The 24942-nt window shown below is 49.8% G+C and overlaps 1 protein-coding gene and 1 long non-coding RNA gene across 2 annotated transcripts; one reads left to right on the top strand and one right to left on the bottom strand.

Moving 5' to 3' along the window:
- Positions 1–5832: 5832 nt before the first annotated feature.
- On the bottom strand, positions 5833–8510 carry LOC137157816 (uncharacterized). The gene is made up of 3 exons (XR_010921245.1): positions 8331–8510; positions 7395–7443; positions 5833–6343 (listed from the first exon to the last, which is right to left on the bottom strand). It is a non-coding gene; the product is annotated as an uncharacterized lncRNA (long non-coding RNA).
- Positions 8511–12928: 4418 nt separating this feature from the next.
- On the top strand, positions 12929–20118 carry LOC137157815 (C-type lectin domain family 2 member D-like). Its single transcript, XM_067555224.1, has 5 exons — positions 12929–13039; positions 15831–15938; positions 17175–17362; positions 18372–18475; positions 19504–20118. Exons 1-5 carry the CDS (start codon positions 12952–12954, stop codon positions 19634–19636), a joined length of 621 nt encoding a protein of 206 aa, XP_067411325.1. The 5' UTR covers positions 12929–12951; the 3' UTR covers positions 19637–20118.
- Positions 20119–24942: the final 4824 nt, after the last annotated feature.

Raw genomic sequence — 24942 nt, 5'->3', positions numbered from 1 at the left:
GAGGTATGTGTACCACACCACTACATATTCCCTCATACATGTCAGCCTCTGATGCAATGAGGGGGGTGCACAAGACATCTCTATTGTTCTTGTTCGCCTGGACCCAACCCCAGAAATAATAGGGAGGATTTCTGATTGGCTGTACTGGGCCTGCAACCCAGCAGTGTCCTGAGCCCACTCCAGGTGAAAATTCTCTCCCTGATCCTCACAAATGTTGTGCAGGCTGTAGCAGGCCCTGCTATGGCTGGCATTAGTACCGCTGGCATTCAAACTGTTCTGTCGGTAGCACCAGCTTGCCTTCAGTCTCCCAAATGGGCACTGTGATGCTAACAGGCCAGCTCAGGTCAGAGTGTCAGAACAATTCTCTCAGGTGTGAAGCTCAAAGAAGTGTTAAGTGTATCAATTCACTTGTATGTTAAAATAATGCAAAGAAAAGTAATAGTACTGGTTTGCCTATTTGTTTCCTGTAATTGGTATCCTTGTACTAAACAAACCTTAGAATAATAATGTGTGTTTGTATTAAGATGAGAAATTTACTTGATGTGCAGACTTCATGAAAGCTAACAAAGGATTGTTTCTGGCTATCACATTGTGTTTACATTATGTTTACCCATTGGTGATTGAAGCCTTGAAAATGGAAATGAAGAAGGTTGCTGACTTCAAAGCAAGGGCCATTAAGCAACAATGGATTTACAGGCCCAGTCTACATTTGTTAATCTACGTCATCAAAGGAAGCACCCATGTGGGTCAAGACACTTATCAGCGTGCCTGCTGCGAGCAGGATCACTACATAATGATTCAAGGGAATGATCCTGTATCTCTGGACTGATGGATTCTGCCATATCAGACACCATGACAGCCACATCTCCTCCGTACCCTGGCATCATGCAACTTCCTGGTACACTTCACACTGGCATTCATCAACCTACCTTCGTGATTGACCAAGGTCTGTAGAAGCAAGTGGCAGTACCCTCAACAGTTGACACATTCACGTGTTCCTACTGATGAGCAAACTGTGGGTCTGCGTGCCATCCCTGGGCTTCCCCAACTGTTCCAGGGTCAACCAAAGCCAGCTGTTAGTTCACGCATATCATTTTTACCCACCCACAGTGTGCCCAACAGAATTCATTGCCCCACAGAGTTCTGCTTTTAGGGGGCTGACAGTTGACTTGCCAACACCAAAGCATTTAGCCATGGACCTGTAGCAGTCTGGAGTAATGCCTCCATTGACCTAGCTACTGCTTTTCAGGGAGCTGGAGTTCCCCCATCGCTGTCAGCTGTGCCTATGCTGAGGGTTACCGTGGCAACATAGCTTTGCCTCAATAGCACCTGTCCTGTAGTCCCCACCTCCCCAGCAGAGCACAATAACTGCTCCGTCCAGCTCTCCAGGGGTTACCTGGATGTTGGGTCCAGCTGCACAGGAGTAGGCGGAGCTGATGTGACTGTTTACTCCATTCCTGGAGTCGGGCAGCGTGTTCAGTGACTTGCTGTATTGATAAACACACGTTAAAAATGAGTCAGGCCTCAAAACTGTGAGATCCACTTAAAAGTCACGAGACTTAAAATACTAAATGCTGAGTTCTTTTTATTTGCCTTCTGGTCAGTGAGCCTTTGGCAGTCACGGTTTCTAGCGTTCTCTGCAAGGGGCAAAGACTTCCTTTTGTCTGCCCTTCCTAAGAAAACCATGAAAGCTGAGACTGTGGCCCACTCACAGGATTATAGGAGCCAGGGCTTTAAGAAAAACCCCAAATGTGAGACTTAGAAGGGGCGGCTGGGTAGCAAGCTACAGCTGGTTCAGGGGACGTACACAACTCTCTTTACTCCACCTAGGAGTATGAAGGAAGCCGAGGAGGAACTGTGATTTAGAGTGTATCTGAGTCCCACTGCCTCCTGGTGTGATGTGGATTATACTCTGCCCCTGCCTCACAGCTCTGCCTAAAGCCGCAATCTAGCCCCCTGTGAGACTAAACCTGGGTACTTTGCATTACAAATCCAGATCCTTTGTCCCACTGCTTATCTCACAAAGCTTCTTTTTGGCAGATCCATTTGAGATCAGATCACACGTCTCAGAGCGAATCCGGCTGCCTTTCAGCGTTCCACAGCTGCTCCCTTCAGCAGAGCCCAAGACTTGGAAGTTGCAGAAAGAAGTAACAGGCATTGTCATTGTGCTTCCCTTTAACAAGAGACGGCCCCAGCAGCAGCTGTTTCTCCTCAACCTTCACTGTAATGGGAAACTTGGCTTCCCAGCATTGTTCTTCGTCTGTAATTTTCCTACAGAGCTTCTGCTGATAAAAGGCACTGCAGGTTGAGAGGGGGGAGTTTGGTTGTCTCTTGCAAGGACCTGGGCTGAATCACAATGGGTTAGCCACCTAGTGCTTTTTCTGGGGAAGCTGTCCTCTTGTGCTCCCGCGTTTCCGCTTTCCTTTAGAAAAAAAGTCTCGGGTCCTTATGGATTTGAAAAAAACTTGCACAATGTGACCCAACTTTAACAAATTCAGCAAGTCTGCCTGAGTTTGCAGAGAGCCTGAAGCAATCGCTCTGGGAGAGCAAACTGCCACATGCATCTAGTGGGATGTTCACTCAGCCCCCTATTAAAGATAAATGAAATATCAATGCTGTTTGAAGGTGAGAAAGAAGAGGGGTTATCAAATGATGAGGAATGGCCCAATTTCCTGGGAGTGGTGACTCATTTTGGCCCTACAAGTGGCTAGTGCTGGGAGATACCACCACCTTTTCTCTGCAATCTGACCTGGGGAGTCAAAAGGCCTACGGCAACGTGTAAAACCCAGGAGCCCAGCTCAGCCCATACAGCAATGCAGGGTCCTAGAACACTGTACTGATGCCCCCGCCTCGTTGCCTAGCAGTGCTGGGAGCAGCAGGATCATTCTTATACATAGTGACTGTCAACTGCCCCCCCCCCCCCCAAGAGGAAGCAGGGATGTGACAGAGCAAGTGGGTCCAGGGGTTTGGGCACTAGCCTGCAAAACCGGGGTTTATTTCCTGCTCTGCCACAGACCTCTGGTGTGATCTAGGGCAAGTCACTTAGTCGCTGTGTGCCTCAGTTTCCCCATCTGTCAAATGTGGGGACCAGCAATACAGAAGGGAAGGGACTGGCTCAGGGCCACAAGGAGTCAGGGGCTGAGCTGCGATTTGAACCCAGGAGTCCTGGCGGCCAGTCCTTCACTCCCATCACCTCCCTCCCAAGTCTGAGTGGCCAAGACATGTGTCTGTTATGGCGCTTTGGCGAGACAAATGTCAGGAGTGTTCTCAGCCCATGGCACTAACGGGTTCTGAGAGGTGGGACGTTTAGAACTCAGCTACAGGTAGGGCCAGTGCCCCACTCATCGGTGCTGTGAGAGCAGCTGGTCCCTTAGAATTTCTCCTCTCCCTCCTGGATAGAGCAGCAGGAACCGGTGTTCAGTCAATCCAGCCAGGGCAGTGTCAGGGCCTGGGGTCCCTAGGGATGGCTGGCACACAAATCCAGCAATTATGCTGCATCTGGCTCTGCAGTAGTTTGCCCCAGATGGCTGGGACTGGACAAAGCCAGGCGCTGCCATCACTTGTATAGGCCAAGCTCAGACACCTCTGTGGTGGATGTAGTGCAGTGCCCCTGTCTAGCTAGGCATCTATCTCCCTGCCCGCCATCCCTAGTCTATAAGGCTTTCAGCACACACGCTCACACCCAGCAGGGCAGCATCTGATTTCCCCACAGGCCTGGATAAATTTTAGCCTCACATTTCCCCCTGGCCCTGTGAGGCAGGGAAGTCTTATTATTCTGATTTCACCATGGGGAAACGGAGGCACAGAGCGGGGACGTGCTCTGTCCAGTCACCCAGTTGACCAGTGGCACATCTGGGAATAGAACCCAGGAGTCCCAATTCCCATGCCAACATTTTAACCACAGCCCCAGCCCCCTGTGACTGCTGCATAGAATGGGGCCTCGCTGCCTCCCTAATCCCCATGAGCAGCGCCAGGGAAGGGCTGGAAGCAGTCTGACTCAATAGCAAAGATGAGTTGAGTAACAGAAGTCACATTGAGCCCAGTCCAATGTGGAGGAGGGCTGACGGCCTGCTGATCTCTGTGGGGAAAGGAAGAGTTGGAAGAGGCCAGCATGGAGAAGCCGAGAGCTGCAGCTGGTCAGACTGCACAGCACAGACCCTAGAAGGAAGCTGGGAGACTTCTGGTCTGAGGGGGGGAAAATCTACCCAAAGTATTGCACAGGCCCAGGAGGGCTGCAGGATCCCTGAATCCAGGGAAACCCAGGTTACAGCTGAGGGGTGAAGGAGCAGTATGATTTGCTGTCAGAGACTTAAAGGGATGACACAAAAGGGGAGGATTCTTAGTTTAAAATATTCTGGCCTTGGGGGAGCTCCTTACAAGGACACAGAAGAGGGATCTAGAAGCAGCACACCTGCAGGGCCATTGAAGACCACAAGGGGGCACCCTGAGATGGCTCCAGTTATACCACCCCTTTTGAGATACACCTTAACTCTGCCCCCTTGCAGGGACGCTGGACTGCCCCAGTCACCTGCTGAGCAGGGAACAGAACCTCACGCTGCGCAGCCCACAATTCCTGCGTGTGCATCTGAGACCAAGCCAGTGGAGCAGGGATCTCATGGCTGGTACTGCTTTCCAGGGGGACGTCCTGGGCAGGGATGATTGGATATTTACTCCCTGCAGCTGGCTTTAGTGACAGAGGGAGAATTGGCTGCCAGTCGGGAACCACCATCACATTAGGCTTGAGCTGTGGCAGCAGCCCGTTTCTTGGGCCTGGGTTGTTGCAGATGGAGAGAGCAGCTGGATTTTCTAGGCATATCTGTGGTGGCAGAGTGAAGGTGTCCTGGGTGTCCTGGTGTGCTAAGGGAGGCCTTAGCTCTGCACTGCCTGGGTGTTTAACCTTGAGCGGGTTATTTGAACTGCTGTTCTCGCCAGGCCCCAGCAGGGAGAGTCAGGGGAATGTGGCAGCAGCCTTAACTCCAGCGGAGATGAAGGTTTTTGTGGGTGAATCTATAACAAAGTTCACATTTAACAGGATGAACAGCATCTAGGGTGTGTGCCCAGGAGAGCAGTTAATAGCTGTGGGGGAAACCTCCCGCCTCTGCTCCCACTTGACTGGCAGGTTGAATTCCCAGCTGTCCAACTGCAGTAAGAGAGCCCCTCGCACTGACTGACAGAGCTTGTCTCAAAGGCACTGCAGTACCTGCCAGCCCTGTCCTGGGCACAACCAGCCAGCAGGGAGGCAGGAAGGCCGAGGTCCTCAGAGCAACACTGTGCGGCTGAGCTAGAGATCTTGTGGTGGAAATTATGTTCAGCCCATTGATCCAGATGTGTGTAAGACAAGGTGTGTGTGTGTCTGAGCTGTACAGAGGGAGTGACGGGCACCAGGGCACGTGTTGGCCAAATCCTGTTTTTATGAAAAAAAATGGAAGAACAGAGCCACAAACATCTCCCCCCCCCCCCCCCCACCCTTCTACCAAGAGGCACTTTGTAACTTTAATCAAAAGCTAAAACCTCAACTGACTCTTATTGTTCTACCCTTTGAAATGTTCACTTCAGTCTTTTTAAAATATCCATTTACTGCATAATCATTCAAGTCTGTCTCTACTTTGTATAATTCTGTTTGTTTTAAGATTGTTTGTAAAACCATCCACTGACCATTTTATCTGTGAATTTTACCCACTTTCAATATATTTGTAAAAAACCCTATTTTAAGTATAAAAAGCCACACTGTGAACTGTAATATACCTCCCTAATTGTGAAAGACACTGTCAAAAATGAAATAATGTTTGCTTTAAAAATAATATGTAAGTTCTTCAGCTAGGAGTTGGCCCTGAGTGATTGAAGTGTGAATGGCTGAGCAATTGAGGTGGGTGTAGACAGGGAGAGTGATTAAACAATTGGTCTCAGTAAGGGATGACGAAACAGATGAAGAAAACACCAGCCTCACCTCAAACGTTTGAGGGAGGAAGAAAGGAGCGAAGATAATAATACATAGAAACGAAGATAAGTTTACCAAGGTGCTGTGTGTTAACCAGAGGGGTGATCCCAAGTTGAAACTTGTAAGCTCGTGTGTACGATTCCTTTGGGAATAGCAAATCTGAGTGTTCTGTGAGTGCAGGGGAACAGGAGCTAAGCACTGCAGAGGGATGCTCAGAGAGAGAAAGACCTGTGAACTCCAAAGTCCAACAAGTCTCAAACTTGTGATTCCATGTCACATCCCTTCCCCGTTGTAAGGACATCAGATTTGCTGCAGATCCAGAGTCTCTTTGTGCCACACCTCGAGCTGCTGACCCAGTTCTCATCACTCAGATATGCACAGTCACCTCCTCCTCTTATAGGAAATCTGCAACAGATAAGGGGGGGGGGGGGCTGTAGTTAGGGAGTGCTGGGCATTCCCCATCAGTTACACACACAGGCAGGTCAGCAAACGGAGGAACTGCACGCACAGACATCTGCCCCATTTCAGACTCCTCCTTGGCACAAGAGGGAAAGTAAGAGTGTAGGAAGATAGCAGGTACTGCAGGGCAGGGAGAGGAGTTGGGGCTGAAAAACAACAGCTGGAGCTTCCGGTGATCTAAGTAGATATTTGGCACAGCTTGCCTGCCACTCAGCTTTGCCTGATGCTCTCACAAACCCAGCTTCCCATCCAGTCCTGTTTGGCCCAAAGTTGAGAGATTCCACAGGCCTCTCTCACATGGCAACAAAGAGCAGCAACTCCCCATGGAGAAGAGTTTGATACAATCCTCCCCAGGCAGCTTTGGGACTGTCAGAGTGTTGTGAGCCTATTTCAGACCCTAGGGGCCATCAGGACAGACTCTTATTAGTGAATTACTCTAGCAGTTTCCAAGGGAGAGACCCTCAAGTTACACCAACAGAGCAGAGCAGATGCTAGTCTCCATACTACGCATTTCAGAAGAGTTTAGGAGTTTAACTTCCACTGAGACAGCCCACTGGGGAAGGGAGCGCTTGTTAAAATCTACACCAATGGAGCAGCAGCCTTCCCTATGCCCAGGACAGCACTGTATTGTAAAGACCGTGGGGCATTGACCATTCAGCTCCAAAGGGGAGAGATTCCACAGGTCACTCATACACACAGTGTGGCACCCTCTCCAAAATTTGTTCTGTATTGGTACACTGCCTAGGACAATGGGGTCCTGGTCTAGGGCTCCTAAGCGCTTCAGTAATACAAATAATAATGACAACACTGGCCAGGCCTGAAAAGCTGGGGGAACACTGGTTTTATTCTAAGAATGCAGACACATTCTCTCATCCCCTCTTCCCTCCCCCCACCGCCCCACCCCCTATCCACAGTTAGATAAATTCTTGTTCCACTGGCAGCACAGCGACACCTGTGAGCTAACACTGACAATGTTACTAGAGGGAAAGGGACTCACCCGAGGTCGAATTTAGTGCTGTTGGGCCATTATAGAGCAGCAGGAAATCCTGTAAAATAAGACAAACCAGATTATATTTAGACCCCTGGCTGTGGTGCTCACCTGCCCTGTGGCTCTGTGTGGCCACTGCTCAGAAGTTCAGGTTTGGATGGGCCACCCGTAGTTTGCCAGCTGAGAGCCCCAGGTCTAACAACACCAGCCCAGCCCGGGCCACAGGGAGACTGAGAACAAGTCAATTTAATGAGCCAGCTGTAGGCCACAAGACAGGATTCTGCTAGGGCAACAGTTCTTCCCTCCACCGGCCCCTTCTAGGTTTGGAAGGGGTCAGAGCTGGCAAGCGAAGGGCCATCATGACAGCAGCTGGCAGCTCCGCCCTGTGACAGCAGCCTCAGCCAGTGAGCCAATCGCTGACCGAGAATCCCAGTTTGCTGGAAGCCCCATCAGACTGGGACCTGCTCAGCTGGGAGCCTAGGGATGCATGCAGGAGCTGGAGGCTGCTCAGTGGCCATCTTCACCCCCCGCTATCTCCATCCCCACATCCGTGTTTACATGGACAGACCTGCCCCTGCCCTTCTCCAGTCTGGGCAACTCTGGCGTTGCTGGCACCTGCCAGGCTCCTTCCCAGCACTTTGCACATAGCACCCCTGCTCAGCCAACAGGTGGGGGCTGCTCTGAGGAAGGGCCAAGCTCTCTCCCGGCAAAGCCAAAGAGATTTAGTGCTTCCCTGGGCAGGAAGGTGAGCTGGGAGTGAGGCATCCCTGTGACCCCTGACTGTGAGCCCAGCTCTAGCCAGGGCTGGGATTCGGCCACCAGAAACACTCTCAGGCTTCCCAGCATAAGAGGCAACAGAGCAATTTCTGAGAGTCAGAGATTCCAGCCTGATTCCAGCCCTGCCAAGCCCCGTCAGTTGGGATAAAGCATCTGCTGCTCGCTCACCTTTTCCTGCTCACTGTCGATCCCAGCCAGGGAGGCGCTGAGTGAAGAGCACTGGCTCTGGCTGTAGGTCCAGTTCCCTTCAGTCTCTGAGAAATAATAGCATTTCCCCCGGTATCCGATCCAGCCCTCCGGGCAGCAGGGCCCAGCAGGGGAAGCTGGAGCAGCCAGAGGTGGTTTGAATTTTTCCACTGAAAATGAGGTAGGTAATACAGGGTCAGAGACGGTCATAGAATATTAGAGTTGAAAGGGACCTCAGGAGGTTAGTCCTGCTTTGAGCAGGGGGTTGGACTAGATGTCCTCCTGAGGTCCCTTCCAACTCTAATATTTTATGATTCTAACCCCCTGAATGAGGTCCCTCCAACCAGATACTGTATCTAAGCATATGAGGGGAGAGACTCCCTCAGATCCAGGCTGCTGGCTCCTTGCACCCCTGGCAGCTGTGCTGAGCGAGGAAATAGGCCATTTGAAACAAGATAGGAAAACGACCCCCTCCTCTTTAGTGGCTTAGTTTTGGGGGTCCAATTAACTGAAATTGCAGTTAACAAGCAACCAAGAGCAGAGTGTGATAACACCAGATGCATCATGAAGGCATGGAGCAGGCAGGTAGGGGGAGCATTACCCAGTGGCTGGAACAGACTAATATTCAAACCAAATAAAAATAAAGATTGTGTGGGACGTTGGTCGACTAATCCAGGGACATCCTGCTAACCCAGCCAGCTGGCTCCCCATCAGGCTCTGTGCTTTAGAGACGTATCTTGGGATAAAGATGGAATTGGACTCACATTAGAGAACAAACCCCAACAGCACTAATCTGTGCAAGGGACAGGCTCCCAGAGAATCTGATGCTAGAGCCAGCCCAGCAGAGATTTGTTTAATGTAAGTGTCTGCACCAGTGAGAATTCCAGGGATCTTCCCACCCTGGGGGGGAAGGAAGGCGGGATGGGGGAGGGACTAGCACAACTCAGAGAATTGTATCCTGTGCTTAAAAGAAGCCTGTGCAGAGGTTTAGGAGCCATGAGAATTAGTTTTACAAAGTGCAGGTCCTAGACACAAATAGCCACTAGGTGGCACCAGACGCTCAGAAATGGGAACCGTGTGAGTGGTTAAGAGGTAAGTTAAAAAGGTTCAATGCCAAAGTCACCCTTTAAAGAGACGGTACAGCTGGGACCTGTCCTAACAGCCTTCAGCAAGTGAGTCTGTCCCAACTCACAGGAAAATTCAAGGGGCACCTGACTCTGGAAACCTCCTTTTGAAAACCCCACCCCCACTTTCTCTTCCCAGTGCAGCAGCAGGGACAGGGTTCTGCAAAACTCTTTGGAAAGGCTCCCTAAAATTTAACCCTTTCAGGGGAGCAGCAGCAGTTGGGTCTAGCACCAAGGACACATTGGAAGGGCCACTGGAGTAGGTTAATGCTCAGAGGCAGAGTTATTATGTCTAACAGCTAAGCCAGGACAAGCCATTTTAGACCCACTGGATTCACTGGTTAGCCCCCCCCCCCCCCCCCCCCCCCCCCCCCCCCCGCGGACACAGGGGAGCAGAGACTGGGTGGGCCAGGCCTTACCTCCTAGAAATGCTGCTAGGGTAGCGATGATGATCAGAACTGGGACTAGCACTTGCCAGGAAGTGCATTTCCTGAGCTCATCATTAGACCTGGGACCTGAAAGAGACAAAGCCTGAGAGTTTCTGGAGAGCAGACACATTAACAGGATCAGTGTCTGAGTGTTGATCGAGCAAGTCTCTATTGTGACTCCCAGGGTGCTTCCCTCCCCCTCTGTGTACAGACAGTAACTACAGTCCCCAGTCCGAGGGCTAAACACAATAATAAACTCGCCCAGTCCCGAATCACCTCCACACTCACCCAGCCAGCAGATAGTTAATGGCTCCTAGGACTAGAAGATACCACTGGACTGTTGAATTTCTCCTACTGCTTCTGCCCAGACACTCAGATCTGCTACCCAGACTGACTCTCAGCTCACAGTTGACCAGAGAAGAGAAGGGCTGGGAACGTGTCACGCACTCACCTTTTTTCTGTCCCCAGCTGGGATGAAGTGGATTGAAAAAATAATCAGACTTTCCCCACACACTCAATGCTGCACCTGCTGCTGTAGCATTTCAGTGATGACACTACCTACGCCAGACGGGAGGGTTTCTGTCTGAGCAGCTATTCCACCTCCCTCAGAGGCAATAGTGAGGTTGATGGGAGAATACTCCTGTCTACACTAGGGGTTAGGTGGGTTTAAACTGAATCATTCAAGGCTGTGGATTTTTCACACACTTGAAAAGCAGTCTGTTATATCGACCTAATTTTCTTGTGCCTGCCTACTCCAGCCGCACCCAAACCCTGGATTAGGTCAGGCAGTCAGAGACCAGCCAGAAAGTTGGGCCACTGAACCCCCCTCCTCTCCCTTTAGCTCATCCCCAGCACAGACTGCAGCCTCTGACCGTCTGAGTAACAAGGGGTTCGGGTTTTCTATTTGCAGCTACAATATCGTCAGGTTCACAGCATTTAACAGAGTCACTGGCAGAGCCTTTGGGCAGCCATCCTGGGACAGACCCACTGGGGTTGCAGGAGCTGATATCTGAGGAGCTGGGCCATAGGCACTTGCTGAGGGTCGGTCTAAAATACTGAAACTAGACTAGTTTTGAGGCGCTGGAGCTGACGGGAACCGGACTCGTTTGACTTAAAATAGAAATGTAGGAACTCAGCAGCTGAACAGCGATTGATTTACATCCCCACCAGGGTCTCTCGCAATAGAAACAGAAACTGGCGGTTTTTCAGATGTTAAACATTTTGCGCTGCACCCGAAGCCGGCGGGCGCAGAAGCAGCGGCTGGCAAAAGCAGCGGGACTCGCGCGGGAACCGTCCGGCTCGCGAGCAAAACCTGCCCGAGTCCGTCTGGGCTCCGCAGCTCGGAACTAGGCAGCGCCACGTGCGACTGGGGCGGGACTCGGGTGAGTGACAGGCGGGGTTCTATGCCCCCCCGCAGCTCGGAACTTCCCGCTGCTCGGCTGGTCTTGTTCTTTTCCTGGGGGGCGGGGTGTGTCCGGGAGACTCCGGCCAGTGGGATGGGAGCAGGGGCCGGGGACGCTGCCCCCCACCCCCGCTGGAAGGAGCCCGACTCCGAACCCAGCTTCGGCTCTAGCCCCATCGACCGAACCTGGGTTTCCCGCCCAAGGCTCCTCGTCTCCTCCGCGGCAGAGGCCCCCTGTTCCCCCACCGCACAGCAGAGCTGCCTTTGCTGCCCCTGGGGGGCCTCCCTCTCCATTGCCCCCATCACTGGCAGGGGGCGGGGCAGACTGTCCCTTTCATTGCCCCCCAGTTACTGCCCGCAGAGCAGCTGGGGCTGAGAGTTTAATCGGGCTGCGGGGCAGAGGCTTGTCCAGGGTTGATGTCAATCCACTTTTCCACTTGTACTTCAGTTGTGTGCTGAAGAAAAGGGGTTTCTCACTGGTAACCGTTAACCCAGGTCGCTCTGTGACTGACCAGAGCCTTCACACTGGATCTGGTGCATCTCTTGCTGCCTAGACTGGTAATGTCACACTGTGACTAGAGACATCTATTGATGCAATAACAGCTTAATATTTACAGATTCGTATTCATTGCACATGTTAGAATTTAGTGTGTTAGGAAATGACGAGATCTTGCTTATTTACTAAATAATTAACTTTTTGCTGGTGACGTGTGTCAAGCTGCATTAGGATGGTAACTGGAATATAGATAAACACAAAGCGGCACATGAAATTTATTTTTATTAAACAAACGTGCATCCACTAGCATAGCCCCTGGGTCCCTCAGAGGATCAAGCCCTTTATACAGTACATGGCCTATTGTACCTTATGTATAAAGCTTGACATGAAAAGTGAGAAGTTTTTCACTTGATTGTTTTTCTTTTATATAGGAAAGCCGCCTTTATCTCAAAGTTTTTTATATGGGCTCATGGATTCAACATATTGAGTTTTTATTTAATTATTTTAAGAGATTATAATAAGCTTAGCCCTTAATATACTATGTATTAAATTCAGACTTCATTTTAAACAGGTTAATTTTTAAAAAGGAAAAAAATTATAATTTGAATAACAAAATGAAAAAAACAATTTAAAAGTTTTTTTTTCCCTGATGGTGAACAGAACCATTGAGGGCACCTGTCAGTCAGGCTGGGACATCTGCCACAGTTTGGAACCCACTCTGTAGCCTCTGAGGACTCATCTACACATATACCTGCATCTACTTAGTGGAGTGAAACTGGTGCAAGTGTGTATGTGGACACTCATATTTCAGTTTATCTTCAAACTCTTCCTAAAGGACTTAAGCTGAATCAAATCAGCCTGGTTCAAACACTTGCACTGGTTTAACATCAGACAGTAAACTAAACCAGTGCAGATCTGAATATAGACCAGCCCTGAATCAGATGTCATGGCCCCTGAGATGGAGCTGATTGGAGCCCAGCACGTGTTCCAGCCTTGTGGTGTGAGAGGAGAGATGGAAGAAGGAGGGTGTCCCACTGATGAGGAACAGCTGCTAAAGAAGGCCCTTAACCAGTGTGAACCTGTGGAGAAAAGATGGGAGCCAGGTGATGGAAAGAGGCTGGACAGAGTCACTGAGGCATGTCCAGAAGGGGACATGCTTTCAACGGTGTCTGAAACTGTTCAAACTACCACGTGTGGGTGCAGCAGGAAACTGAGTGTGCCAGTGAGCTCCTGTGGAACAGGTACCCAGCTTGTCTCTGCTGCTTATACTTTGTGTGCCTGCATTTGGCCAAAGGTCTTGCAGTGGGCAGGGGTTGCTACGCCTCTGAAATCCTGGTCCCCATCTCCCTCTGGTCCACATCGCTTTTGTTCTCTGTGAAAAGTAAGAGGCGCACACCCAAACCATTGCACAGAGGCAAGACCTTGCGTGTGCATGAAAATGAACCCAAGTCTGGGGGTGGCAGGTAACACCATCTGCTCCTGCATTTTTGCTGGTGCAGCTGCTGTGCCTGTGAGATGTGGCCTTGAGCTCTGGGGAAAGCTCTTCCTAAAGCTGCTGTGCAGGAAGAGGGGGATGGGGATGTTGAGATCTCCAAATCTCACACATGCTGGATCTGGAAGCTTCATCTCCCATGGGGGCAGCCAGGAGTCATTCCCCTGAGTACCCCTCTGTTGGTGTGTCACTGTCACTAATGGAAATCCCCTCTCTGTCCTGAGAATCAAGTTTTCAAAGGAAACTTGCTTCAGACACAGAGCGTCAAGGGTTGCAGGGAGTCTGAGAGATCAGACCCCATGTGTGAACCCTGGAGCAGGGGCAGAGAGGTCAGTCCTTATTCTGTGGAACCTGGGGCTTGCTTCAGACTCTCAGCACAGAGGCTTCCGTGTTATACTTAGAAATAAACAGCAGGATCTTATTCAGGGGATAAGGCAATATGCCATGTTTCTTATGAATACAGAAAAAAGAAAAACATTTTAAAAAGCAATTGCCTAAAACACACTCTCATGTGTGCATGCACGCACACACACAGAGTTCTGCAGGACGGATATAATTACTAGTCCCTGTGTTGCCTGAGCTGAATCACTGGCCAGGTTATTCAGGCACAGGTGTGGAGCCAGACTCTGTCAGTTACGACGTGATGCTCCTTGGGGTCTGCAGAATGAGCCCAAAGTCCAGGTCTCTTCTCCCCACTTTTATACGTATCCATTCCCATTTGGGTCTATGGATTTTGTCATGTCAGATAGTCTCCTTGTTTGATGTAATCATCAATTACGTTTGGTATTGCCAGTGTGACAGTTTTCTCATAATTTCTTCATTCCTATCTCACACTTTGTCCTTGGGTGTTAACTCCCCTGTTTTCTGGGGTTATCTTGATCGTCGGGCATCTGAGTTATATAAGTTCTTTAAACAAAAGCATCTCCTCCTCCTCTTGCCCTTGAAGTCTGAGAACATTACTTCAGCAAATATTTTCTCACTGTCTTATCTCAACAGACTCAAACTGCATACATTCCTCATTCATACTTACTAAAAATCATTACATTCTTATTCCATTACATTGGTAACAATTATTTTATACTTACTAATATAATAAAATCCTTATACCTGCACCAATTTTATTAAAACCAATTTTACTAAAAGAAAATATAAGAAATCTTCTTTGCCCTCGCACTGCCCCATGATTTACACATCAACCACATTCCTGATACCATTAGGCACTTTCCATCACATGTAAATTATTGCAATTAGGCTTCAGGATGTTCCCAAACATCCATTCGTAGGTATTTACAAGCAGGTCCTCAATGTGTCATAAATGTTAAATCACAGAATGTTTAGGCATGACATTCCCACTTCAGTTAATTTTCATAGTAGAGCCTCAGGTGGCATGAACAAACAATCAATGTGTCTGGAACATCCTTATCTAGTCCTAGCTTTGTTCTCTTTCAGTGTAAGGATTAACCCTTAAGCTTCAAATACATATCCATGGTCAGGGCCTGCTATGGTTCAGGCCTACATCACCGTGTTGGGGACTACATCCATATGTGGGACAGGAAGGAGATTAATAGATCTACTTGTACATCTGATGCCTTTGCTACTCTGCCCTCATGTAACTGCACTTAAATCTAGAGAAGGAGCCTTAAAAAACCCAGTGGGTCTGTCCCAGGATGGCTGCCCAAAGGTTCTGCCAGTGACTCTTTCTGTTAAATGCTGTGAATCTGGCTGTATTGTAGCTGCAAATAGAAAAAGCGAACCCCTTGCTTCTCAGATGGTCAGAGGCTGTAGCCTCTGCTGGGGATGAGCTAAAGGGAGAGGCAGGGGGTTCAGTGGCCCAACTTTCTCGCTGGTCTCTGACTGCCTGACATAATCCAGAGTTTGGGTGCAGCTGGAGTAGGCAGGCACAAGGAAATTAGGTCGATATAACAGACTACTTTCCAGGGGTGTGAAAAATCCCCAGTTTTGAATGATTCAGTTTAAACCCACCTAACCCCTAGGGTAGACAGGACTAGGTCGACAGGAGAATTCTCCCATCATCACTATTGCCTCTGAGGGAGGTGGAATAGCTGCTCAGACAGAAGCACTCCCTCTGGCATAGGTAGTGTCATCACTGAAATGCTACAGCAGCAGGTGAGGCATTGAGTTTTCAATCTGCTTCTTCCAAGTAGGGGACAGAAAAAAAGTGAGTGCGTGACACATTCCCAGCACTTCTCTCCTCTGCTAAGCTAGCAGCCGAGAGTCAGTCTGTGTAGCAGATCTGAGAGTCTATGCAGGAGCAGTGGGAGAAATTCAACAGTCCAGTGGTATCTTCTAGTCCTAGGAGCCATTAACTATGTGCTGGTTGGGCGAGTGTGGGGGTGATTTGGGATTGGGTGAGTTTATTATTGTGTTTAGCCCTCGGACTGGGGGTGTAGTTACTGTCTGTACACAGAGGGAGGGAAGCACCCTGGGAGTCACAATAGATACTTGCTAGACCAACACTCAGACACTGATCCTGTTAATGTGTCTGCTCTCCAGAAGCTCTCAGGCTTTGTCTTTTTCAGGTCACAGGTCTAATGACGAGCTCAGGAAATGTGCTTCCTGGCAAGTCCTAGTCCCAGTTACAGTCCCAGTTCTGATCATCATCGCTACCCTAGCAGCATTTCTCGCAGGTAAGGGCCTGGCCCACACAGTCTCTGCTCCCCTGTGTCCGCGGGGGGGCAGGGAAGTGACTAACCAGTGAATCCAGTGGGTCTAAAATGGCTTGTCCTGGCTTAGCTGTTAGACATAATAACTCTGCCTCTGAGCATTAACCTACTGCAATGGCCCTTCAGATGTGTCCTTGGTGCTAGACCTGACTGCTGGTCCTTCCCTGAAAGGGTTAAATTTCAGGGAGACTTTCCAAGGAGTTTTGCATAACTCTGTCTCTGCTGCTGCACTGGGGGAAGAAGGCGGGTCTGGGGCTTTCAAAAGGAGGTTGCTGGAGTCAGGTGCTCATTGAATTTCCCCATGTGAGTTGGGACAGACTCACTTGCTGAAGACTATTGGGGCAGGTCCCGGCTGAACCGTCTCTTTAAAGGGTGACTTTGGCACTGAACCTTTTTAACTCACCTCTTAATCTCACAGACGGTTCCCATTTCTGAGGTTCTGGTGCCACCAGTGGCTATTTTTGTCTCTGGGAACAGCACTTTGTAAAACTAATTCACATGGCTCCTAAACCTCTGCACAGGCTTCTTTTAAGCACAAGATAAAATTCTCTGAGCTGCGCTAGGCCCTTCCCCCTCTCCCACCCTGGCTGGGAACATTCCTGGAATTCTCACTGGTGCAGACACTTACATTAAACAAATCTCTGCTGGGCTGGCTCTAGGATCAGATTCTCTGGGAGCCTGTCCCTCGCTCAGATTAGTGCCATCAGGGTTTGTTCTTTTATGTGAGTCCAATCCTATCTTCATCCCAACATACAGCTCTAAAGCACAGAGCCTGGCTGGGGAGCCAGCTGGCTGAGTTAGCAGTATGTCCCTGGGTTAGTCAACAAGCATCTCACACAATCTTTATTTTTATTTGTTGAATATTTATTTCAATATTCCTCTGTGCCAGCCATCAGGTAACACCCCCCCACACTCTCCCACCTGCCTGCATGGTACATCTGGGTTTATTGCACTCTGCTCTTGGTTCTTTGTCAGCTGCACTTTCAGTGAATTTGACCCCCAGAAACTAAGCCATTAAAGAGGAGTGGGTCGGTTGCATATCTTGTTTCAAACGGCCTATTTCCTTGCTCAGCACAGCTGCCAGGGGTGTAAGGAGCCAGCAGCCTGGATCTGAGGGATTCTCTCCCCTCATTCGCTGAGATACAAAATCAGGCTGGTTGGACACAGTCTCTGACCCTGTATTACCTACCTCATTTTCAGTGGAAAAATCCAAACCACCTCTAGCTGCTCCAGCCTCCCCAGCTGGACCCTGCTGCCCAGAGGGCTGGATCGGATACCGAGGGAAATGCTATTATTTCTCAGAGACTGAAGGGAACTGGACCTACAGCCAGAGCCAGTGCTCTTCTCTCAATGCCTCCTTGGCTGGGATCGACAGTGAGCAGGAAAAGGTGAGCCAGCAGCAGATGCTTTATCCCAACAGACGGGGCTTGGCAGGGCTGGAATCAGGCTGGGCTGAGCCCCGGGTCCCAGAAATTACCCAGTTGCCTCTTATGCTGGGAAACCTGAGAGTGTTTCTGGCAACCGAATCCCAGCCCTGGCTAGAGCTGGGCTCACAGTCAGGGGTCACGGGGATCCCTCACTCCCAGCCCACCCTCCTCTTCCCCAGAGTCCCAGGTGGGAGGATCCATCTCTGTAGGAGAACCTGCCTCCCCAGCTCACTACAGCCAGTGAGTCCATGGGTGGGAGGGGGAAGGAGAGGGGCTCCGTGTCCCTGTCCCGGGGAAGCACTAAGGCTCTTGGACTCCGGGAGTGAGTTCGGCCCTTTCTCGCAGCAGTCCCCACCTGTTAGTCTGAGCGGGGGACGTTATGTGCAAAGTGCTGGGAAGGAGCCTGGCAGGTGCCAGCAATGCCAGAGTTGCCCAGACTGGAGAAGGGCAGGGGCAGGTCTGTCCATGTAAACATGGATGTGGGATGGAGGTAGAGGTTGGTGAAGATGGCCTCTGAGCAGCCTCCAGCTCCTGCACATGTCCGTAGGCTCCCAGCTGAGCAGGTCCCAGTCTGATGGGGCTTCCACCAAACTGGGATTCTCGGTCAGCGATTGGCTCACTGGCTGAGGCTGCTGTCACAGGGCGGAGCTGCCAGCTGCTGTCCTGATGGCCCTTTGCTGGCCAGCTCTGACCCCTTCCAAACCTAGAAGGGGCCGGTGGAGGGAAGAACTGTTGCTCTAGCAGAATCCTGTCTTGTGACCTACAGCTAGTTCGTTTAGACTGTGACTTGTTCTCAGCCTCCCTGTGGCCCGGGCTGGGCTGGTGTTGTCGGACCTGGGGCTCTCAGCTGGCAACCTATGGGTGCCCCATCGAAACCTGAACTTCTAAGCAGTGGCCACACAGAGCCCCAGGGGCAGGCGAGCACCACAGCCAGGGGCCTAAATATAATCTGGTTTGTCTTATTTTTCAGGGTTTCCTGCTGCGCTATAAGGGCTTCTTTGACCGTTGGATCGGCCTCCAGAGGGAGCCGGGCCAGCCCTGGAGATGGCCCAATGGCACCGAATTCGACCTCCGGTGAGCCGCTTTCCCTCTAGTAACGTTGTCAGTGTTAGCTCACAGGTGTCGCTGTGCTGCCAACGGAACAAGAATTTATCTAACCATGGGGGGTGTTTGTGAGAATGTGTCTGGATTCTTCCCCCAACATCTGAGGCCCCAGTGCAGTGTTGTCATTATTATTTGTATTACTGACGTGCCTTAGGAGCCCTAGACCAGGGCCCCATGGTGCTAGGCAGTGTACAAACGCAAAAGAAATTTCAGAGAGGGTGCCACACAGAGTGTGTATGAGTGACCTGTGGAATCTCCCCTTTGGGGTTGAATGGTTCCTTCCCCAAATGGTTTACAATATAGCACAGTCCTGGACACGGGGAAGGCTGCTGCTCCGTTGGAGGGGACGTTAACCAGAGCTCCCTTCCCCAGTGGGCTGACTCAGTGGAAGTTAGATCCCTTAATTCTTCTGAACTGCGTAGTATGGAGACTAGTCTGCTCTGCACTGTTGATGTAACTTGAGGGTCTCTCCCTTGGAAGGTGCTAGAGAGAAATCTCATTTCACTAGTAAGAGTCTGTCCTGATGGCCCCTAGGGACTGAAACAGGCTCGCAACACTCTGACAGTCCCAGAGCTGCCTGGGGAGGATTGTATCAAACTCTTTTCCATGGGGAGCTGCTGCTGTTTGCTGCCATGTGAGAGAGGCCTGTGGAATCTCTCCCCTTTGGGCCAAATGGGACTGGAGAGAAAGTTTCGGTCTAGGTGAGAGCATCAGGCAAAGCTGAGTGGCAGGCAAGTCCTGCCAAATATCCACCCAGCATAAAGAGATCACTGGAAGCCCCAGCTGTGGTTTTTCAGCCCCCAGCCCCTTCTCCTTCTCCCTGCCCTGCAGTACCTGCTATCTTCCTACACTTTTACTTTCCCCTTTGCCAAGGAGGAGTCTGAAATGGGGCAGATGTCCCTGCTTGCAGCTCCTGCCTTCGCTGACCTGCTTGTGTGTGTAAGTGATGGGGAATGCCCAGCACTCCCTGACTCCAGCCCCTGCTGTCTGTGTTGCAGGTTTCCAATAAGAGGAGGAGGCAATTGTGCATTTCTGATTGTTGAGAACTGGGTCAGCAGCTCGAGGTGTGGCACAAAGAGACTCTGGATCTGCAGCAAACCTGATGCCTTTACAATGGGAGAAGGGACGTGACATGGAATCACAAGTTTGAGACTTGTTGGGACTCTGGAGTTCACAGGCCTTTCTCTCTCTGAGCGTCCCTCTGCAGTGCTTAGCTCTTGTTCCCCTGCACACTCACAGAACACTCAGATTTGCTTTTCCCAAAGGAATCGTACACATAAGCTTACAGGATTCAACTCGGGATCACCCCTCTGGTTAACACACAGAACCTCGGTAAACTTATCCTCGTTTGCACTATAAATATATTATCAAGGAACAGAAATTAAAGTGAGAGAGAGAGAGAGAGAGGGAGTGTGACACTCTGTGCCTCAAAGCTGCCCCCTGCATCCCCATATTCAGCAGTGTCCTAGAATTGTTTGATACAAAATGTTCCTTGAGGTTTCATTTTGAAAGTCTTGTTCTGTTCAACATTAACATCCTGTTGGATTGTATGTACGATCTTTGTACGTGAAGTGATGAAGTGGTGCTGTGTATGTTACTAAAATATATTGTGAGGTGGGAAACCCCCAAAGCCAGCCTGTCAGGTGTAACAATGGTGTGAATGGCCAGACAGTATTAATGGCTCACTGACACACAACAAGGAGAGAATCCACTACCCCAAACTGCTCATATGCTTACTCTCTCATGGTAGTCAATGGATACTGCTTGACCATTGGGGGTGGACCACAGGTGGACTGGGCATCTGGCAGTTCTGGCAAATGCCAGAGGGGCTGGTGCACTCGAGGGCTAGTGGGCAAATCTGCTCAGGTTACAAAGGCTAGTGCATGTCGACTTGCCTTTGAAATGGCGAACTGAATATTGAACTTTACACTGGCCAGGCTTCTGACCAGCTCAAGATGGTACCGTTCTGGGGTGCAGGGCTGGAGATCTGGAGGGGAATTGGCTGGCACTTCTCTATTGTTGGTTCATGAACAGCTGGGGAACGCATTCATGTAACTCAGCTGGGGGTGTCCCTACCTGTGTAAGTGCACAGCTTCTCACGTGTTCTCCATACATGCATCTCACAATGGTTATAATGACCAGTATGATGCAGTATTCATAGGGGCCGACCTAGACATGCTACAGGCCAAAGCCTTCCTATCTCAAGACAAGTTTCTATCCCTGGTATTGCTCATAGATAGAGCTTAATGCAGCCCTCAGGTGCCAGCAAGAATCTGCTTCCAGCTCCTGGGGCATATAACAGCCAGCATGGCGGTGATTCCACACACCAGATTTCACATGCGCTGCCTGCAGCTGTGGATTGGCTCAGTTTAAAGATGAAACAGACTAGACAAAGCCCTGTCACTGCCCACCAGGATCAGGAACTCCCTGGGCTGGTGGAAGTACCAGGCCAGTGCAGGCAAAGGAATCCCCTTTTTTCAAGGACTACCTTTGTCACTTCTTACCACCGACACATCCCTCATAGAGTGGGGTGCACATTTAAATGGTCTCACAATGCAAGGCAAATGGTCACCTGTGGAGATATCCCTGCAGATCAATCTTCTAGAGCTGAGAGAGGTCAGGAAAGCCATTGCCCACTGCCTCTCACTAATAACAGAATCACATATAAATATACTAATGGACAACATAGTCTGCATCTATTATATCAACCACTGGGGGGAGCCAGATCACCCTCTCTTTGCATGAAGGCAATGAAACTATGGAACTAGTGCATCTCTCACAACGTCACCATGTCCACGGCTGACCTCCCGGGTACACAAAACACGATAGACAAGGTCAGTCACACATTCCCACACAACTATGAATGGGAGAGGCACCCGTCAGTGCTTCACCACTTATTCACAAGGTGGGGAACGCTGTCCACAGATCTGTTTGCCACTTACAAGAACAAGAGGTGTCTGCAATTCCGTTCCAGGCCAGGAAGGGACAAGGACCTTCTTCACACCTTCCTGCCATTTCCTCTTAGAATCATAGAATCATAGAGTTGGAAAGGACCTCAGGAGGTCATCTAGTCCAACCCCCTGCCCAAAGCAGGACCAACCTCAGCTATATCATCCCAACCTGGGCTTTGTCAAGCCTCAGCTTAAAAACCTCTAAAGATGGAGATTCCACCACCTCCCTAGGTAACCCATTCCAGTGCTTCACCACCCTCCTAGTGAAAAACTTTTTCCTAATGTCCAACCTAGACCTCCCGCCCTGCAACTTGAGACCGTTGCTCCTTGTTCTGTCATCTGCCACCACCGAGAACCATCTAGCCCCATCCTCCCTGGAAATCCCTTTCAAGTAGTTAAAGGCTGCTATCAAATCCCCCCTCATTCTTCTCTTTTGCAGACTAAACAAGCCCAGTTTCCTCAGCCTTCCTCATAAGTCCTGTGCTCCAGCCCCCTCATCATTTTTGTTGCCCTCCGCTGGACTCTCTCCAACTTTTCTACATCCTTTTTGTAGTGGGGGGCCCAAAACTGGACACAATACTCTAAATGCAGCCTCAGCAATGCCGAATAGAGGGGAATAATCACTTCCCGCGACCTGCTGGCAATGCTCCTCCTAATGCAGCCCAATATGCTATTAGCCTTCTTGACAACCAGGGCACACTGCTGACTCATATCCAGCTTTTTATCCACTGTTACCCCCAGGTCCTTTTCTGCAGAACTGCTGCCTAGCTCGTCAGTCCCCAGTCTATAGCTCTGCATGGGATTCTTCCTTCCTAAGTGGAGGACTCTGCACTTTTCTTTGTTGAACCTCATTAGATTTCTTTTGGCCCAATCCTCCAGTTTGTTTAGGTCCTTCTGTTTCCTATCCCTACCTTCCAGGGTATCTATCACTCCCCCCATCTTAGTGTCATCCACAAACTTGTTGAGGGTGCAATCTACTCCATCCTCCAGATCATTAATGAAGATGTTGAACAAAACCGGCCCCAGGACCGACCCCTGGGGCACTCCACTTGTGACCAGCTGCCAGCTAGACATGGAGCCATTGATCACTACTCGTTTTTGAAGATAAAGAGGGACAGAGCTCACGTAATTCTGATTGCTCTCACATGGCTGAGGCAGACCTGCTACCCCTCCCTGATGCAGCTCGCAATGAACCCACTAGTTTCCCTTCCAGTCACTCTGCACCTTCCCTCTCAGGACGAAGGGTGTACCACACATAGATCACCCGCCTGAAAGCATGGCCCCAACATTATTCCGGCCCCTGCATGATTCCAGCCCCTAGAGCGCTCACGCTCAAAAGAAGTACAAGAGGTTTTACTGCACAGTAGAAAGTCCTCCATGCAACGCACTTAGCTGCAGAAATGGTCCAGGTTTCAGATTTGGTGCACGTCCCACCAAGTCTCTCTAGTGTCGGCAACTCTTCCATATATTCTGGAATATGCCCTGACCCTTAAAAAATTGGGGTCCACCTAGCAGCTGTTATATCATTTCACCAACCCATAGAAGGGTACTCAGTATTATTGCACCTGACCACTAAGTGATTCCTTAAGGAAATAACACACCTCTTTCCTCAACCTCAGCTTCCTACCCCCTCGTGGGACTTAAACCTAGTATTGTAAGGACTGACTAGGCCCCCCTTCGAACCCAGGGCCAACTGTTTGCTAGCACACCTATTGATGAAAACGGTCTTTCTGATTGCAATTACCTGGGCTAGAAGAATAGGGGAAATAGCAGCTCTTATGGTGCATCCCCCATGCACAGTGTTCTTCCCTGACAAGGTTACACATAGGTCACATCCAAGGTTCATGTCTAAAGTGCCCTCCTTGTTTCACATGAATCAGTCTATTCACCTTCCTGCCTTCTACTCCAAACCTCACCAAGACAACAGGGAGGCCGTACTGAATGCCCAAGACATTAGGAGAGCCCTTGCATTCTACCTTGATAGGATAAAAGCCTTCAGGAAATCCACTAGACTATTTCTATGGCAGAAAGATCTAAGGGCTCAGTGCTATCAGCCCAAAGACTCTCCAAGTGGGTCTCGAATCGCATCAGTTCATCGTACCAAGTTCATAACATGAGCCCTCCAGATGCTATCCATACACATTCCACAAGATAGATCTAATCATCTGTCGCCTTCTTTAAGAATGTCCCCATCTCAGATCTGCAGAGCGGTGACATGGGCATCAGTCCACACCTTCGCAGAATATTATGTAGTCACCGCGGGTCTCTGCTTCTGATGCCACCTCTGGCTCCACAGTACTATCATCTGTGACTAACCCAGCTCTGAAGTCCCAGCCCTCCAAGGGGGTACTTCTTAGAAGTCACCTACAGTGGTGCACCCATAGGGACACTACTCAAAGAAGAAGTTACTCACAGTGTGCAGTAACCATGATTCTTCTAGATGTGTCCCCCTATTGGTGCTCCACTACCCACCCTCCTCCCTGCTACTTTGGAGTTCTCGCTATGTCTCTGCGGTAGAGAAGGAACTGAGGACAGGTAGCTCATGTGTGTTGGCTAGCCTCATGGCACAGCACAAGGAGATACTGAGCATGTGCAGGCCCAACAGATACTGCTACTGAAGTTCTCTGATCAGCAGCGCAGGGATGCTGATGCACCTACATTGGAGCACCCATAGGGACACATCTCGAAGAACCATCATTCCTGCACAAGGTGAGTAACTTCTTCTTACTCACCCCGAACACCCAGCACTATCACAGCTGTCAGCAGGGCAATGTTCCAAGCCCATCCAAGCCACAAAGCAACCCAATGTCAATGCAGGCACTGAGGGAGACCTGCAGGAGTCAGAACCTAGTGTAAGGATTTATAATAATTTATAATAATACAAGGAAAAGTGCTCTCCGTGTATCTGCAGGGCAAAAATCCCATAAAACAAAAATTCCAAAAATGAATATTTGAAATTCCAAAACGAAATTTGGAAATCTGAAGTGGAGTTCTGAAATTTCAAAACTGAACTTTTTTATAATTTCCAGTTCACAGGAAACTTGAAAATGATTTCCTTTTTTTCCAAATAAGAATAAAAAGAAATGTCAGAATTTCCCACAAACTGGAAATTCCAGCTCTACATCTCACTATCTCCTGCAGACTGAGAATTGCTTGCAGACCTTTCTCATTAGCCACCAACATCCTGCATGCCATACCTTAATGCTGGGCCTAGGCTGACCTTCATTTTGCTGCAGTCACCACATCTTGGAGCATCCAGATCACAGGCAGGAGGGTTTTGTGCAGGAGTGATTTGGAGATGGGGCAGTGGCAGAGGTTCATTGTTATGTAAGGGATATATATATATGGACAGGACTGCCAAGTACTTGTGAGACAAGACAGAAGTACCAATAGGCTTATCAGTTGTGGGAAATCAGCTAGCAGCTAAATATTGGAAGCTGGTTTGCTCCTGCAACTTGGATGGAAGATTACATATCCAGCTAATAA

The sequence above is a fragment of the Emydura macquarii genome, unplaced genomic scaffold, assembly GCF_026122565.2.
Source record: "Emydura macquarii macquarii isolate MOO-44397 ecotype Brisbane River unplaced genomic scaffold, CSIRO-AGI_Emac_v2 contig_1582, whole genome shotgun sequence".
Lineage (NCBI taxonomy): Eukaryota > Metazoa > Chordata > Testudines > Chelidae > Emydura > Emydura macquarii.
The sequence above is the reverse complement of the archived record's forward strand: the minus strand, read 5'-3'. Positions and strand labels throughout refer to the sequence as shown.

What these genes read in the sequence shown, in the direction of transcription:
- LOC137157815 (XM_067555224.1), top strand. Translation starts at nt 12,952, where the DNA reads ATGCTTTCAACGGTGTCTGAAACTGTTCAAACTACCACGTGTGGGTGC. An exon ending in CCTAGCAGCATTTCTCGCAG is followed by an intron (nt 15,939 to 17,174) that starts GTAAGGGCCTGG and finishes CCTCATTTTCAG; the next exon opens with TGGAAAAATCCAAACCACCT. An exon ending in GGCACCGAATTCGACCTCCG is followed by an intron (nt 18,476 to 19,503) that starts GTGAGCCGCTTT and finishes TCTGTGTTGCAG; the next exon opens with GTTTCCAATAAGAGGAGGAG.